The sequence below is a fragment of the Orycteropus afer genome, unplaced genomic scaffold (genome assembly GCF_000298275.1).
Source record: "Orycteropus afer afer isolate SDZICR_OR568_19922 unplaced genomic scaffold, OryAfe1.0 scaffold00064, whole genome shotgun sequence".
Taxonomy (NCBI): Eukaryota; Metazoa; Chordata; class Mammalia; order Tubulidentata; family Orycteropodidae; genus Orycteropus; species Orycteropus afer.
Window position 1 is genome coordinate 6,840,420 of NW_006921651.1, and position 18,597 is coordinate 6,859,016.

The following is an 18,597-nucleotide window of genomic DNA, read 5'->3' on the forward strand; positions in this document are numbered from 1 at the left end:
CAAAGTAGGAGGTGGAACAATGTTTTGTATAGTATGTTATGCCAATTGAGCTTGATGTACCCTGTGACTATGGTCCCAAGCCTGCAGGTTCAACTACTCGGTCGCTCTGGGTAGCTGGCTCTAAGTTGTAGGACATTTTACATAAGATATGTTTTGTCTTCTCTGCAGATTTGGACTCATTTGTAAAATCATCTTCATCTAGTGGAGGTTTTGCTTTTTTTATTTCTTGTGGTAATATTTAATCTACTGATTTAATTTCTTTAATGGTTGTAGGTCTATTCAGTTGTTATTTTGTTTTTGAAGTCCATTTTGATAATTATATTTTTCTAGAAAATTGTCTATTTTATGATATTTTTAATTTGGGGACACAAATTTATTTATAATATTCTCTAATGATTTTTGAAACCCTCTACCATATCTGGATAACCCTTTTTATTTCTAATATTGTTTATTAGTGCCTTCTCTTTTGTTGGATCACTTTTACTAGAGAGCTATCTTATGTATCTTTTTAGAGAATTGATTTTTGCTTTTGTTTGTTCTGTTGAGACTTTTCTTTTCAATTACGTTATTCATCCTTATTTTTTTTTTTCTCTGGTTCTTTTCTAATTGCTTGCGTTAGACATTTAAATCATTCGTTTTCAGTCTTTTCTAATGGAAAATTTAAGATTATAACTTATCTTCTAAGTACTGCTTTAGGTATGTCTCACAAGTTTTGAAATACGGATTATTTATTGGTATTCAGTTTTCATTCTTTCTAAAAGTTTTTTCCATTATGATATTTTCTTTAACCCATGAATTACTAATAGTATATTTTTCATTTTCTGGTTGCATGCATCCGAGTGGCTACCTTTTTATTGTTGATTTCCAGTTTTATTAAATTGTGGTCAGAGAATATGATCTGTTATATGGATTCTTAAGTATTTATTGACATTTGCAGTATAGCCTACTGCACATGGTCATTTTTTATAAGTGCTCTTTGTGTCCTTGAAAAGATTGAATGCTTAGTATAGATTTCTCTATCCATTAGGTCAGGCTTATTTGACTTGTGTAATATTCTTCTAATTTTTGTCTTGAGCTATCAATCTCTGCGAGAGATGTCTTAAAAAATCCCACTAGGACCATGAATTTGTTGACCTCTTGCTTTTTTTTTTTCTCTCATGTATTTGGGGTGTCTCATTAAGAGTTTCAGGTTCAAGGTGATTGTCTCTCCCTGGAGAATGGCTTCTGTGATATAGTAGCCCACTTTATCCCCCAGCATGTTATTTGGGTTAAGGTCTGTTGTGTCCAGTGATTACACAGTTTTGCCAGATTCCTCTGGGTTAGTTATTTTCCTGGTGTATCTTTTCCCATTCTTTCACTTTCAACTTTTCTGTGTCATTGTGTTTTAGGTGTGTCTCTTGTAAACAGCATATAGCTGGATTTTGTTCTCTTATCCAATGTGAGAATCTGTCTTTTAACTGGTGAGTTTAGTCTTTTTATATTTATTGTGATTACTGCTATGTTTGGATTTGTTTGTATCATTTAATTTTGTGCTGTTACCCTGCATTTCTTTTCTCTGCCCCCTGCCCCCCGCTTTTTGACTAGCATAAAAATGATTTAATTTTCTGAATTACTTTCTTGTTTTTACTTGATTAGAAATTGTATATTGTTTCTCAAATGTATAACTAGTCATTACCTATAAAATATTAACAAGCATACCTGACTTGGCAACAACTAAAGTTAATCGTTAATCCAATCTCTCCGCCCTCTTCTTGAGCAGTACTTTAGAATATTTATCACTGTCCCAGGCTTACATATTATTGCCTAGTATTTTAGTTTCATGTTGCTTTTATTCCCCCCATTAAGTATAACCATCACTGTCATTGATTTGTACAGTAAACATTTATTTTGATTTACATGTGTATTTTTTCTTAGTATTTCTTTAGTAATTTTTTCTTCTCCATTGCTTCTTGCAACCCCCCCCCCCCTTTTTTTTTCTCTTTGCTAGTTTTTCCAACGAAGGCTAAGGGGTAGTCAATTTGTTTAGTTCTTTCTTGGTCTCAACTGTTTTTTATATTCTGTCTCATTCTTGAATATAATTTAGCTTACAGTTCTAAATCAAATGAAGCTTTTTTTTCCTTGTCACTCTAACAATATTATTTCATTTTTGTTTGACTTCTTGTAGCTGTTTAGAAATAGGCTGTCAAAGGTCTCATTGTCCTTTTTGAGTAATCGGTCTGCCTTTCTGCTTTTAAGATTTTTTTCTGAGTGCACGTCAATTTCCTTTGATGTATGGCGGTGCTGCTCGCTGGGCTGGTAGGCACGATTTTCCAGTCCCCTTTTCACTGGGGTTGTAGCCATCACAGGTGTCAGCTTTGTGCAGGAGGCTCAGGGCCAGCATCTCAAGGCCTCCTCTCCTGGCCCCCACGTGGGCTGTACCCCACGTCTCTGTCTCTTAGTTGTCCATTAAGTACCCCCAGTGCTGCCATCATGCAGGCTTTCAGCTCTCCCTTTATTTACATCCCTTGACTATCTCCCATTCTTTCTTAGGAATTCAGCCAAGCAATTAAACACAAAGTTATGTGTTTAGCATTTTCAAGTGTTGGTAGCTGAGGGATTTTCTCACTAGCCTAGCTGACTGTGTAGAATTAGAGTCTCATCATGCTCTTTATTGGCTCACACCCACACACCACAGAGCAGTGGTGAACGGGATTACCTCGTGGTTCTGTGGTAAGATCGCGTCCCCTGGATTCTAGCTGCGTGCTCCAAATCCCTCGCCTTTCAATTCAAGTTTATCTTGAGTTTCTGTTTATAGTTAAGTTTGAAGCCCCTGTGAATATAGTAGATCGTTTTTTAGGATAATATGATGTGGATTGATTTTACTCTGATGGAGAAATAAGCAAGTCTTCCTTGGAGTGTTTGGTAAAGGTTATTGTCTTCTGGAAGGAGAAAGATAACCCACTTCAGAGTTTTTCTTTTTATAATGCACTTCCCTGAGGGGTGAGAGATAAAGTATGTTGAAATACTTACCTTCTTTGGCTGTTGTTGTTGTTGTTGTTATGTGCCGTTGAGTCAGCCCGGACTCATAGCGACCCCTCCTTGGGTTTCCGAGGCAGTATCACTATGGAAGTAGGATTGCCCAACCTTCCTTCTTTGGCTACAAAGGAAAATTTAGACTGTTACTTAAGAATTGCAGTGATTGAATGTAAAGTGTAATGAGAGTCCTCTGGTTTAGCCGGAGGTTCACTTGGGGTGTTTAGCTTCTCCTGCCTGTGTTGCCTGCTGCAGTGGACAGGTTCACTCCCAGCGTTGGTTTTCACACTCTCGGGTGAATTATTCTGCTTTCTGTTTTATCTTCTGCAGCAGTCAGAATAATCTTCCTCGAATATTATTTTTATCCTGTCCTTACCGTGATGGTAATTTAACAGTTCATCCTGATTATATCAACACCGAGCTCCTTAGCCTGTCATTCAAGATAGGAGTCCTGTTACCCTCTTACCCAGTCTTTTCTGCTGTCTTATCAGGTGGCCCCTAATCATCTCTCTACTGTGACCTGCTCATTCATGCCTTCTCATCTTTGTGTATGCTTTTTGGCATGTCCTCCCAGATCCTGTCCACTGTTTCCTTTAAGATGTCTTCCAGAGGCCTTCCTTGGTTTAACTTACCTTCCTTATTCATACTTTCTCCTGCCACCTTATATAATTGTCCTGTGCCGCCATGCATTTATGTTGCTCTGTTTTTGTTCTGTGGTACTTTTATAAAGTATCTTTTTTTCCCATTAACTTGTGGACCATTGCTATATTGTCCTATGAGGTACTGGAACTGTTACTTTTTGTTTGTCCTCTTCCCACAAAATTAGTACTGTCAAAATAGAGCAGTGACATAGAAAATAAATTTCCTTTTTTCCCATGAGTTGTTTACAGTCTGGTTAGATAAAACTTCGTGAAACAATTAGCCCTTATAATCTTACATAATTAAATGTGGGACTGTGTGCTGCCGGTTCTAAGTCCATAGGAACAAGAGAAATGCATTTGAATGTATCCTCTTTTGTTGTATAATTATAGAAGCAGAGAAGATTGCACAAGTGGCAAAAATTCGATTTCAGCAGAAGGTGATGGAGAAAGAAACGGAAAAGCGCATTTCTGAGATTGAAGGTACAGCAGGGAGGGTCTGAGGCTGGGACAGTCCTGAGCTGTTGCTCTACCTGGGGAGGTGGGTTCTTGTTTGTGGTGGGTGGCAAGGCCATAGCAGAGAGTAATCTGGTCTGGAAAAAGTGGCTGGCCTGATACTCTAGACCGAAAAGAAGAAAAAAAAAAAAACTATTTTTGTTATATATCTGTCTATTGGTTTGGTTTGTAATTGTGGATAATTCAGCATTTTTTTTTTATTAAATTGGAGCTTATTAGCTGATACTTTATTTCCAGGCAAAGTATTGAGAATTACCCATAATCAGTTGTAAAGAATGCACAAGATTATAAAGCTTACCACCAGTTTCTTTCCCAGCTATCAACAAAAATAATGAGCTGGTGGGGCTGGGGGAAGAAGGCTCAGTTTTCATGGAGGGGCGTGAATACTTGAGTTCGTACGGTGGAGTGCTCTTAGCTCACAAGGGGTCTTGGAGGCCAAGCGTGAGCCCCTCTGCTTGTGTACTGCTGCTTCCTGCCTCTCTCCTTCACTGATTCCCACTCAGATCCTGAATGGCTGGGGACAGTGCAGTGGGTAGAGCAGAAGGTCTGCGTCTGCACTTAGTTGTTCTTGAAGCCTGGGGCCTGGATGGAGAGTAGAGGAGGAGGAAAGAAGGAGCAGGTTTGGGTGCAGAACGCAGTGGGCTGAAATGAGCCAACAGGAGTATTCCCCTTTGAGGAAGAGCTGTCTCGGTGCTGGGATGGAAAACTGTTCATTTTGTTGTAAATTTATGAGGCAAAGGAAGAAATTGAATTATTAGGCAGTGGAGAAAGGGAGCCCTACCCAAGGTGCAGTCTGAACTACTACCCAGCTGAGGGGCTGGATCGGCACTTTGCGTGGCTTTAAACACCCTGTCTGTCTTGTTTGCTAGATGCTGCGTTCTTGGCCCGAGAGAAGGCGAAAGCAGATGCTGAGTTTTACGCTGCACATAAATACGCCACCTCAAACAAGGTGACTGGCTCTCTGCCGCTTTCCTAGTTGTATGGTTTGGGAGTTTGCTTTCCCTTTTTGGGGGCACAGGACTTAAAGCATTCATCTGCTAAACAAACAGTTGGCAGTTCAAACTCCCCGAGCCAACTGTGGGAGAAAGATAAGGCCGTCTACTTCCATAACGATTTTCAGCCTTGGAAACCCCCTGGGGCATTTCTGCTCTGTCCCATAGGGTCACTGTAGGTCAGAGCCAACTTGATAGCAGTGGGTTTGGTTTTAATATGATGGAGTGATTTTATCTGATGTCGAGGAAGTGGTGACCATCACATCCTCCAGTCAGTTAACAGCCCATCATTTAGCAAGATGTACTACACATCCACCAGGTTGGGGACTCTATAGCTACTTTTAATAGCGGGGCACTAAGAAAAAGGCAGACAGACAGAAACAGAGATGAAATGCCAGGAATTCATTCATTCGTACCCGCTATGTAAGGTCTCAGTAATCAGTGAAGTTGAGGGTTTTCACCTGCAGTGACTAGACTTGCTTCTCAGATAAGGTGGGTTTGGTTTGAATTGGGTTTTTTTGATAGGTGTTAAGTTCACCTAGAGCAGTGTTTCTCATATCAGAGACATTCTTGGCATTTTGGGGTGAGGTTCTTCTTCATTGTTGATGACTCTCTCATTGCGGGATATTTTATATCCCTGGTGATTGCCCACTAAATATCAGTAATGCTTACCAATTATTTTAGCCACCAAACTCCACCCACTTCTCATACACATTACCAACTGCCCCCATTTGAGAACTGCTTTCTTATTTATAGGATAGAAAACAGTTCTGGGCACAAGGAAAGGAATGTGTGGTAACTTGAGGGAGGTAGGCTGATGGGCAGACAATGTAGGTGTGAGTGCTAGGGTAGGTTGACTGTAGAGTACGGACCTAGTGAACAGGTCATTTAATTAAGAGGCAGCTACGACCCCTACAAGGTTCTGAGAAAGAAAAGATATGAGCAAGATTATAAGTGATTATTTGTAGAGTAGCTTGGAACAGAGAAGAGGTTGAGATAGTAGTTGCTAACCTGTACAATGCAGTGTGAAGGCTTAGAGTCAAGATATAAGGTATAAGACAGAGTTTGAATGCTTTCATTTTAGAAAGAGTAGCGTAACCTGTATTCAGAAGAAATGATCAGACGTGGTAGGTAGACAGAATGAGAGTTGTCAGTACTTTGAAAACACGGATAAATTTAGAAATAAGCATGGTGGAAGGTACAGCCTTTTAGAAACAGAATGGACTTTAGTCAGGATGAAGGCAGGAAGGAAACACTTGACTAAGACCCTGCCATTGAAGTCAACCTATGCCATTTTGAAAAATGCTACTCAGGTATCAACCTGTATTAAAAAGGCTTTCAGAAGTAATTTGTGTATGTATTGTGACCAGATTTGGTTACAGTGTTTTGACAGCAGCTGTGGATCAGCTGGAGAGGGATATAGATCCAGCAGGGCATCAAAGATGCTGGAATGTAGAAAATGAAAGGTTGGGACTGTGAAGGACAACGTGGTCGTTTGCCTGGGGCTCAAGGGCAGGGGAGGATCCTCAGGAAAGTTCTCAGAGCCTTTTGGAGGCATGTCTATTCCAGACAACGTTAGAAATGAGTTTTAATCAAACTTAGAGAGATTTTGGTTGGCCGGGTCATAGCACCATGATTAAAACAAAACACTGCAGTAGGTGACAGGGAGATCTGTGGGAAGGTGGTTGACAAACATCAGCCTGTCACAAGCAGTTTAAACATGCAGCTTCTGAATAAAGGCACGAGGCCAGACAAGGTGATTTCTTGAGACCTTTTCCAGTTCTAGAGTTTAGTCAAGAAAAACAGGAAAATAGAATCAAGATGGCTGATTATAAAGTTAGGAGTCCAGGGAATTAAAAGGTTATTCATTGGCTCGCTCATGTTAAAAGGAAATTGGAAAGTGGACCGGACTTTGAGAAGAAGAGTTTTTATTTATTCATTTAGATTACTCTAAAATAAATCATAGCCTTTTCCTTTGAAGCTCTTCCACTCCCATCTGTTAACCTGCCCACCTTTCTCTGAATCAAAAATTCCAGTCACATTCCAGGCTGTATTCAGCTAGATGAGATGGGAGTGGACTTTATTGACCCTATAGAAATGTTAGTTATTATCATTAATCATTCCCAAATCCCTCCCTTCCCCAATTAGCCATTACATCCTTCTATTAAGAAGTTAATAGCTTATCCTCACTAGGACAGGAGTTTGTTAAAGGAGCTTCAAGTCTGGAACATGGCTGTTAATGTGATAGCCACACTGCAAAGTGAGACAGTGTCCTTGGCAGCAGTTCAGAGTGAAGAACAGTGGAGAGAAAATGAATGTAGACAAAGAGCTGACTGCGCCCAGAGATGTCCTGATGCCTGTGTCTTGTTTGCCCTTACGCAGCACAAACTGACCCCGGAGTATCTGGAGCTCAAAAAGTACCAGGCCATTGCTTCCAACAGTAAGATCTATTTTGGCAGCAGCATCCCTAGCATGTTTGTGGACTCCTCTTGTGCTTTGAAATATTCAGATGTTAGGACTGGAAGAGAAAGCTCTCTCCTCTCTAAGGAAGCTCACGAACCCTCTGGAGAGAGCCCCATCCAAAACAAGGAGAGCACGGGTTGATGCAAGAGGTGGAAATGACCTCCCATATCAAGATGTGTCCCATGGGGTTCAGGGGGAACAATGGTTATACCGACTCTTCAGACTTAGAGAACTTGTGCTATCTGTTCTGCCTCTCCTGTGATTATCCTCGTTTATTGACTCAGTGCGACATAGAGCCAGCTGTCTGGCACTCAGAGGGTCTTTTCAGCTGCAGTTTTATCAAGTATTTCTTGTGTTCTTTCCAAACTGGTACTCATGAATGAGGGAATGTCTGATGCTACGATACTGCCTGCACTGGAATGTCAAACACTAACTACATAACAAGCTGTGTTTTTCTAAGCTGAGATCTATTGAATAATGTTTACATTGGTCCCTGGGGAAATGTATGCGCAGCCATGCTAGAAATGAGAGAGGCCAGCGGGAAGGTGGCCACGAGGTGGTAAGTGCAAAGAAGCCTGATTGCACCCCAGGCTCTCGTTCTGGGCTCTCGGGCCAGCATTCATCTATGTGATTAGCATCTAGGCCTCTGAAGTTCCCCAGGAAATGATCTTCCACTTGGAGCAACCATTTACTTGATAAGACTTGCACCTTTCTGTTTTCCTGTCGGGTTGGTGGTCTCCTGGGGCGTGTACCTTCTCACCCAACCAGAGACTCGGTGTAATGATTCATAATCACAAGTTCACCGCATTGGTAGGCTCAGGAGGGCTTGATTGGAAGCTTTGGGTGCGATGGAGCCTTTGCTCTGAACCACAGCTCTGGGACCCGGCATTCCTTCCCATTGGGGTGATGACTGTCCACATCACTGCCCCAGGCCACGTGTGACTTAAGGTGCCTGGTTTTTAGCTACAGATGCCTCCTTCCACGGCCCCCTCTCAGCTCTGGCTGACCAGGAGTGGGCGGGGCTTTCACCAGAATGAGCGGAGTGTACAGTTCCCAGCCCCTCACTGCACAGTGTTATATCATAACTGCAGGAAATGATTCTTTTTAAAACTGGATTTGGGGTGAGTTCACTTGCCCCTACACTTCTACCTAAAGGCCAAATCCTAGGGCTGCCATGGTTACTGGCACACTGATGGTTCTTCTCAAGGTGGTTCATCAGGAGCCCACGTAGTGTGAGACAAAGAACAGAAAGCACCCTTGGTCATCTCTGTTTTCCCTCGTGGCCCTGACATGCTGAAATCAAAGTTATTTTTCCAACTTTGACCTTCCCTGGGTAGCCAGTGGACTTAATTTTCCATGAGAGGGTGGCAGAGCTGGCTTGTGGCTATGGGAGACCTATTTCATCTGGACATTTTTCTGTAAGATTAACTTGCCTGAAAGAGGGCGCCCTGTAGTTAGGCCTGAGTTGGTGCAGCTTGTTAGGACACTTCTTGTGTACACGCTGATGATGCCACTGAAGCCATGGGACCACCGCAGGGAAGCTTCCAGCTGCGTGACAGCCCATCAGCCTCGTGACAGCCTGTGGATTGTGCCAAACACTGACTTTGGGAAAGGAGGGAAGTCCCAGATTCAAACGGGTCTTTTTCCTGGGCCTTATACTTCAGAGCCATCTGTAATGTAGAGAGAATCATTTTTTTTTTTCCTTTCTGCTCAATTAATTATATAAATTCCCTCTGAATGAATTTTGTGTTCTTTAGCCCTCCTTAAAAGAACTTTTGAATTATAAAAACTCCACCTGTCATATTGTTGCTTCAGATGAGTAATGATTGTGGGAAAGCTGGATCATTGATATTTGTGCTTTTACTCCTAGAGATGTTCCCTTATTTACTGAGCTAAGAGCTATTGCCCCAAAGTGTTGGGAGTGGGTTTTCTTACAAGCCAGAAACCCTGGTGTCAGGGCTGAGGGATAGGGAAGTGCCACGGGGAAGTTTCACAGAAAGAACCTCTTCAGCTCCCCGTGGAGTGTGCTTCCCTGCGCTCACTTGCTGAGCTCGCAGTCTGTCCCTCCTTCAGGGATGTTCCTTTTGGCAAATACACACTGTAATCTTGAACTCTAAATTTATATGTGAAATGCTACCTTTTTTAAAAATAAGAAACTAAATAAAACTATTTTACTATCAGTGATTTGTGTTTTTATTTCTCCATTCTTTTCTGTTGCCTCAGGCACCTGTCAGTTTGTCACGGCTTGTGTGTTGCTATAATGCAAAGCTATACCACTGGTAATTGCACAGACCAGCAGAGTCACCCATAGTGGACAGATTTCAGCAGCGCTTTCAGACTAAGACCAGGAAGAAAGGCCTGGTGATCTACTTAAAAAAATTAGCCAATGAAAACTGTAGATCCCAACAAAATAGTATCTAATGTAGTGATTGAAGGTGAGCACATTCTCGATGCTGTGGCTGGCACTGTGGACCCGAGCACACTGGTGATCGGGAAGGTGGCGCAGGACCAGGCAGTGTTTCACTCTGTGGGGGAGGGGGCGTGAGTGCGAGTTGACTTGATGGCAACTAACATCAATAATGAAGCTGTATTGTCCATTTCAGTTAGGTAGCCAGTGTATTAGATGGTTTAACTTTACTACTTTTAAGGAAAGAATGTTAACAGGATTTCCACCCTTTCCTGACTCATGGAATTTAACAAGGAATGTTCTGATTCTTTGTGTGATGGGGCCAGCAACAGAGGGAGGAAGAGAGGTGGAAAAGCCTTGGGCCCCTCGCAGCCTTTTCCTGAGAGCTAATACACTTAACACACTGAGGAAGGGAGAAGGTGGTTACCCTGAGGTGTAGGAAGGACAATGTAGATAAATTGTAGCTGACAATGGTATGATTGAACTAATGGTTCAGTGATTCACCGAGCTTCACTGGTCTGTTCTTCCCAGGCTCTCTGTGTTCCCACCTAAGGACGTATTTACAGTAACGTTGGAGCGGTGAGGGGTTAGGAGTTTGGGGAGAAAGCAGCTCATTCCTCCATATTCCTCCGGGACTCAAACCTGTAGGACCCTGCAGCAGCTAGTGCAGGCCAGGGAAATTGAATTCAGACCAGTTATCTTATAAGCTTAGATAGATGTTAAAATGAGATTATTTCTGGAAAAAATAAAGTTAAACATAGAATTACCATATGACCCAGCGATACTAGGTACACACCCAACAGATTTAAAGCAGGAGCATAAACGGCTAAGAGTATACCAGTGTTCGTGGCAGCACTATTCACAACAGCCAGAATGTGGAAACAGCCCAGGTATCCTTCAAAAGATGAATGGATGAACAAAACGTGGCCTGTGTGTTCAGCCGTAGGAAGAAGTTCTGTCCCGTGCTACAACATGGGTAAAACTTGAAAACATTCTGAGTGAGAGAAGTCAGACACAAAAGAACAAATACAGCATGATCCTACTTACATGAGCTATCTAGAGTAGGCAGAGGAGTCCTGGTGGCAGTCTAGGTGAGCACTCACTACTAACTCGTCAGCTGTTGGAACCCACCCAGCTGTTCCATGGGAGAAAGGACGTGATCTGCTCCTGTGAAGATTTCAGCCTAGGAAACCCTGTGGGGGCTCTACCCTCATATGGTGTCACTGTGAATCAAAATCAGCTTGACAGCACACAACAGAGTAGGCACAATCGCAGAGAAAATAGATCATTAGTGGTTAGCAGGGGTTTGGGGGGATGGGAGTTACTGCTTAAAGGATACTGAGTTTTGTTTGGGGTGATGAAAAACTTTTAGAAATAGTAATGGCTGTATAATGTGAATGTAATATCACTGAATTGTATACTTAAAAATAGTTAAAATGGAAAAAAATGCTATATATATTTTACTATAATAAAAATTTTTAATAAGCAGGGCAAGAAAAAAAAATGAAGTGACTTCTCCTGGCTGTGGGGGTAGAATTTTGTGAATAAGAGGTTGTAGCTTCTAATTGCTTTAGGATTAAGTCCCAAATGTATGCACACAGGGCCCTTTGTGATCTGGTCCATGCTGGCCCCTCCAGTCACTGTTCTCTGCTCCTGGGTCCCTGAATGTACTGTTTTCTTTCATGGCCTTGGCATATGTTTTCCATCCTCCTGGTTCTCTTCTCCCTTACAGCTCCAACAACTTTTCCTTGTTAACTCCTAATGAGTTTTCATCACTTCTTCAGAGGGCTCACCCTGAGCTCCTTCAGGTTAGCGTCCTGTCCTTGTCCCTCTTTGTAACACTTAGCGTACCTCTTAATTACCTGCTTGCTCTGGTAGTGTAGTGCCTAAGGCATTTGACTGCTAACTTGAAGATCAGTGGTTCAAACCCGCCAGCCACTCCGTGGAAGACTGGGCAATCTACTACCATAAAGATTCACTGCCTCGGAAACCCAAAGGCAGTCTCTGTGAGTTGGAATAGAATCAATGGCAGTCAATTTGGGGTGGTGGTTTTTTTGTTTGTTTGTTTGTTTTAATTACCTGCTGCTAAATGGGCACAGAGGTGGCATCTTCTGACCTCCTCTAACTCCACAAGAGGAAGACAGAATCACCATCAGCAACCGAAGGCCTTCAGCAGCTGTGAGGCCAGACATGATGCCACCCTCCAGCCCTCTTGCCAGCCTTGACACCAACCATCCCTCTCACCACACACACCACCTCCCTGCTGGGTTTTATAATTCGCTGCGGTGGCCACATAGAACTCACAGATTATGGGGTTTATTGGGGAAGCAACAGACTGCAATTCAAGTTCAGGAACGCGTGCAGTCTCTGTCAGCCAGCAGTCTCAGCCTCTTAGCAGCATGTCTCTCAGCCAGTAGTGATTCCTTCTGCCTCTAGGAGGGCTCATGTTGAGCCTTGTAGAGTGGCAAAACCAACCAATCCCAACATCAGAGTTCTACACACCTGAGAGAACGAACTTCCCTAGATTACTCCGTGCTATCCCAGGTAGGTGACTTTAACAAGCAGCTACTTGGTTGATCTCGGCAAAGTGGAAGTTACAAAGGCTATGGCTAGAAAAGCCATACCATGTAATTCACTCCACCACCCCTGCTTAATGCCTGTTTCACATATGTTAAGGTCTATGAGGGCAGGGACTATGTCTTGTTCTCTAGGGGTTGTATCTAACTGCTAATGCCTAACATAGTGCCTGGACTGAGTTGATTGGTTTTGTTGCATGGAGGAACACAAGGATGAATATGAAATACTGGCAAGTGGTGGAAGTAAGCATGTTACTCACTTAAGAACACACCCTCCTTTAGAGATTAAACGCATTTTTCAAAGCCCAGCTCCACTTACAACTTCTACACCAAGGCTTTATCAGTACCACAGTCAGGTAGGTATAAACATTCTTGTACACCCACAGCTACTTGTTTGTCCTGTTTAAGTACTCTGTTAAAGGAGCAAGGTGTAGTGAAAAAGTAGACTTAGAAATTATGCTAGAGTGTTCATGTCAGGACCGACTTAATGTGTATCCATGGGAAGTTACCTGACATCTCTGACCTGTCTATTCATCTCTGTGTGGCTCTTCAGTGGCTCAGCAATATATGTTAATGTACCTAATGATTTGCACATGGTAATTGCTGAGATAAGTTAGTTCACCCAGTATATATAGGAGTCATTGTATCTGTCTTTTGGAGTGGACTGAAATTCCTGCAGTGGACAGAGTGAACATAGTACCTGATACATAACACAGGCATAATAGAACACATTGAGTTGTGTCTTCAGCAGCTATGAGCTAAGCTAGCTGGAATTTAAACCTGCGCCACAGCTGTCCAGGAATATCTCAACAAATCACCTTCTCAGCCTTCTGTCCTCCTTGTGTCTTGCTGTTATGTAAGCATTTAGAGCTGATTTACTATGAACTCGTTGCTCACTCTTAGGCTCGTTATTGCATAGACCATAACTCAGAGTGACATTCTCCTTGCTTCCCCTTACATTGTTCCCCATGTTTCTTTGGAATTGGTACCTATCTTTCATCTGTCTTTTTTCCTATTATTTTTTTCTACCTATTTTTCCTACTTTGCATCTATTCCTGTTTCCTTTTTATCTTCAAAAATGTCTCTTTTCTCCCTATAGATAATTTATTGGGCAAAAGAGCTCTGATGACTGAGTGCCTAAGGCATCTGACTGCTAACCAGAAGGTTGGCAGTTCAAACCCACCAGCCACTCCATGAAAGGAAGATGGGGCAGTCTACTTCTGTAAAGATATACCACCTCAGAAACCAACTAAGGGTGGCAATGAGTCAGAATTGACTTGATGGCAGTGAGTTTGGTTTGTTTTTTTTTTCCCCCATTAGGTATTAGTGGCTAAGACAATAAAAAGGCTGATAGCTTTGTGGGTAGGCAGTCACACTACTGTACACACAAAGCTATCAACCTTTTTATTGTCCTAGCAATTACACACAAAGCTATCAGCCTTTTTATTGTCTTAGCAACTACAGTAAGGTAAACACTAGATGCTGTGGGGCTTCAGATGAGGACCAGTCCAGCCTGGTGATTTCTAGGAGGTAATGGATCTGCTCCTCACTTACCAACATAGTGGGGTTCCAAAGACCAGGTCATTATGTGAAAATCAGCATTATGTGAAAATGGAGGGTGACTACATCATTACATAACTGCCAAACAACTGATCATGGCCCAGCTTAGTTGACACATAACCATCACATCTGGCGTTACTGCCAGACCTATGTCATTAGTGCGCAACATAGATAGCTTTTTATTACTGTTGTTGTAAATGTGAAATGTTAGATAATGAGGTATAGTTGGTAAGTGAGGAGTAGGCTTATTGTATCTGATCTGAGCTGACTTTATAAGGATGGAGAGGAGGTATTCAGTGGAAGAGGGTGATGGTGATGGTGGAAGGTATCCCAAGCGGTGGGAGCTGCATATGCTATTGCATTTTAAAATGAAGGTCATTGGGCCTTTATGAAGAGTTCCAGGAGCTGTGAGGCTTCTGTTGGAAGCCCTTATGAGTAACAGTATTCACTTATTGGTCATGGCCCAGGTCTTCATCTCAGGCATTTTCTTTTTGAAATCTCTCAACCTTGTGAGGCTCTACCATTATCCTCCTTTTACAGCTAAGGTTTCGAGAGGTTGCTTTCCCCGAGTGCACATGAATGATGGTTACCAGAGTCGTCTTTTAACTCATCGTGTTCTAGATCCAGGCTCTTTACCACCCCCTTGACATTCATTCTCCTTTGAAACCTTGACTTTTAGGGCTATAGGAGCTCTGAATTTAGAGAGATTTCAGGGTATGTGGGAGCCTACAATAGAGGTCAGCAAAAGAGATAAGCAGATGGCTATGTGTAATGGGAAGTAGTAACACATGGATTGACTTCTCTGGCGTCTAGGGGACTTGGAGTAAGTGCTGTAGGAGAGCTGCACAGTGTGACGGTTATTTCCAGAAAGATGAACCTTTTGGAAGTGGTCTGCAAATGTGTGAAACTAATCTGTCAGACTGTAGGGGCCCAAGAAGCTGTTTGAATTAGGAGCCTGCTCTCCTCTGCTATGAGCTGCCATCGTTGAGTACCTGCTGCTGTCATTCTGAGTAACTGGAGCAGTTTCGATCTCAGTTCCTGTGTTAGTTTCCTAGGACTGCTGTAACAAAGTACAGGCAATCTGGGTTACAAATGAAATCTGTTCCTAAGTGTGTCTTTTGGTCGTATTTGTAAGTAAGTTGGAACAGGTAATCTGTTCTTATTTAGTGTCAGTCAAATGTTTGTCATAGTATATATTGTACTTTTGTTTGTATTTAAAACACTTAAAGAAAACTTCAAATATATTAAAATATCTTAAGTATAATCAGTACATATTAATATAGTAATAAAAAGCTACAAATAGTACTTACTGGGGCAAGAGAGAATCTGTGTGTGTGTGTAGGTATACAATACTATTTTAAAAAGTTAAAGAGTTCTCAAAACAGTTTATATAGGAAAAAGAAGAAAGATCATGATTAAAGGTTAACACTTCCTCTTGTTCCACTGATGTCTTGCTTACCAGAAGGGGCATTCGTAAGGTGACATGGTAACAATAATTGAATGATGCAGGAGAAGATGGCTACTGTTGACAATGATGGGCCTAGTGTTGGAGAAGACGGACCTAGTGTTGGAGAGTCAGGGTTTGATTCTGCTGCTGGAGAGGAGAAGTTTACTCCTGGCCTCAACACAATGTTAAGGCAATGTGATCTGACTTGATTCTTTCAAGACTGAAGTATTTTATGCTTTGAATTTTTCATTAAAACCATGGGTTTTCAGTAATGGAAGGCATTTTGAATGAAATGAAAAAAAAAATTTTTTTTGAGGTAATAAGAATCTTGACACAGTTAGTGAGACACATATGTCTTAAGGGCATCTCTGGTGCTGGGGTTGGTGGGATGAGGCTCATTTATTCAGATTCACACATTTATCTGTTACCACCAGATAGGAGCATGCACTAAAAGTGGGATAGCAGCTTCCCACTAGACCTTAGCAACAGAAAATGTAGGTGGGCATGATATGTCCCACAGGTCACAAAAGGGTTAAAAGTTCAGGTGGCATTCTCCTTCCTCAAGCTGATGAACTGGTGAAGCCATGAAGTGTTTTCATGAGTATCACAAAGTAGTGTGTATGTTCATTATTATGAACCACTGTATTTAACTCAGTTTTTCAATGCAATAGGCTTTATGGCAGTCAGTTCTGAAGTATGAGTTGTCCATAAGTCAGATGTTCTTAACCCACTTACTTAACTTACTGTATCAAAAACAGGGTGGTACTTTTTAGCCCTTTGCTAGTTACTGAACCCCTCTAAGTCTTCATTCCTCATCTTTAAAATGGGAGTTGTAGTATCTACTTCATGAAGATGTTGAGAATTAAAAAGAGACATTAGCACAGGGCCTGGCACAATCAGTGCTAGCTATTTTTATTATACAGCATTTTCCAAGAACATAAAGGAAAATAGCCCCTGAAACCAGCCCCTAGAGTCACATTTGATCTCAGTGCCTCTGGAAGCATGTGGGAGAGTGGGAGACTCTGCCCTTCATATAATCGGTGGGAGAGGGCAGATATTTTTCCTTCTCATCACCAAGAGGGAACAATTTTCATGGGAAAGGAAATGGTGTGTAGTTCTAGAGAGTCTGGATCAAGGGTTAAACCAGCTGTAAACCAGTTGCCTTTGAGCCAGTTCTGACTCATGGCAACCCTGCGTGTGTCAGAGTTGAACTGTGTGAGTTAAGTTGTGGCCAGATTTACTACCCACCACTGCCATAGAGCTGATTCGGACTCCCAGGGACTGTGAATGCTATCAGCATGCAACAGCTTTCTACTTTGTCGGGGAAAGCATTTCTGCAGTTCAGCAGTGTTCAAGCACAGAGCACAGTGCTAGCAGGGGCTTCACCAGAGGAGTCCTCCCCTTATCATTTCTAGATGGTAGTCGAGAGCATATATATTGTCCTTATAGACAGTGAATCAATACAAGTTTACTTATTCCTCCAGCTGGTTAACGCTAATGGTTCTTCAAGACTTACACAGCCAAGACTTCCCAGGTCCGGGCTGGGTTAGATCCTCCTTCTCTGTTTACTTATCACAGTGCATATGATACTATACTGCATTAGAGTCGCTTGGGACAGAGGTCGTGTCATCCCTCTGTTCTTATTGCTGTGCGGAGAGCCTGGGGCATATTGGTGCTCAGTAAAAAAGTTTGTTGTATTGACTTGAGCCAAATTTCTAAACAAACCATACTATTGTGACCACAAGTAAACAAAACATTGTTATATGGGAATTTCAGATAGACCCAGTGACCGCTCACTGCCCCTAATCGTGGTTTAATTTTGATAACATTTGGAAGAATAAAGCCCTAGTAAATTTGGAGATCATCTACTTTTTTTATTTTTTCTTTTCCCCCTGTGTTTTGCCTTCTCTCCTCTAATCTTTTCTCTATGACACTTTTCCTTCTGGTCTAGTCCTCTTTGCCCTCCCCACCGCTTCCAGTGATCAAAAAGCCAAACTCGCTGCCATCAAGTCAATTCTGACTTAAGTCACCCGCATTAGGTTTCTGTGTTATACTGGGTTCTCTAGAGAAGCAAAACCAGTAAAGCTTAGGGAGAGAGAAATTTAGGAAAATGGCTCACACACTTAGAGAAGCTGACAAGTCCCAAGTTCTTGGATCAACCGTCAAGCTGGAGGCTTTTCCTGACTCATGCAGTTGCAGGGGCTGACGAACTCAAGGTTGGAAGACAGTATACTGGCTGTTAACGCCAATGAATGACAAATCCAAGATCTCCAGGCCAGATGGTGGAATGTTGGATTGTTGACTCACAGACAGTTGTAGGCAGAATCCCGATCCACAGAAGAGTGTCTCTTTTCCCAGGATGTCCATAAATATACTGGAAGCAGGCCACATCCCTAGGGAAACTCCCTTTCAACAGATTGGCTGCTCAAAACATATACATCTGATTCCATCATGGGAACAACCAACATCACAATTGCTTAAACCACCCAGAATTGTGGTCCAGCCAAGTTGACACACAGGTCCAACTATCAGTTTCCAAGGCTGTAAATTTTTACAGAAGCAGACTGCTTCATCTTTCTTTAGCAGAGCTGCTTGTGGGTGGGTTTGAACCACTGACCTTTTGGTTAGCAGCCAAATGCCTTAACTACTACACCAGATTGGTGTATATCTAGACCTTGTATTTACATGGAGCTTAGGGGCTGCAACCCAGTTGACAGGGGAGTCCAGGTGGCTTGTTTTAAAGCTGCATTTGCATACCTAGAGAAAAAGTCAGTAGTGATCTCGAAGAATAGAGTGGGAGGGCCTCGCAGCTCCTCTTAGTAGTGTTACAACTGAAACATGACCTGTTGCAGCCATTTAGTCCAATTTGTCAAGATAAACAAAAAAACCAGTTATTTATATATCATCTTCCATCTTTTCCTGGCAGTTAATTAAGAAGAATACATACAATCTAGACCAAACAAAATACACCTACAGGCCAGCGTGG

At 42.2% G+C, this 18,597-nt stretch overlaps 1 protein-coding gene across 1 annotated transcript in view; it reads left to right on the forward strand.

Moving 5' to 3' along the window:
- The window catches only part of ERLIN1 (ER lipid raft associated 1), a 43,395-nt gene extending 35,633 nt beyond the window's left edge, over window positions 1-7,762 (forward strand). Inside the window, exons 9-11 of the mRNA XM_007939965.2 lie at window positions 4,044-4,133; window positions 5,036-5,115; window positions 7,541-7,762. Of these exons, the coding sequence (XP_007938156.1) occupies window positions 4,044-4,133; window positions 5,036-5,115; window positions 7,541-7,762 (392 nt within the window). The remainder of the gene's footprint in view (window positions 1-4,043; window positions 4,134-5,035; window positions 5,116-7,540) is intronic.
- The last annotated feature ends 10,835 nt before the right edge of the window (window positions 7,763-18,597 follow it).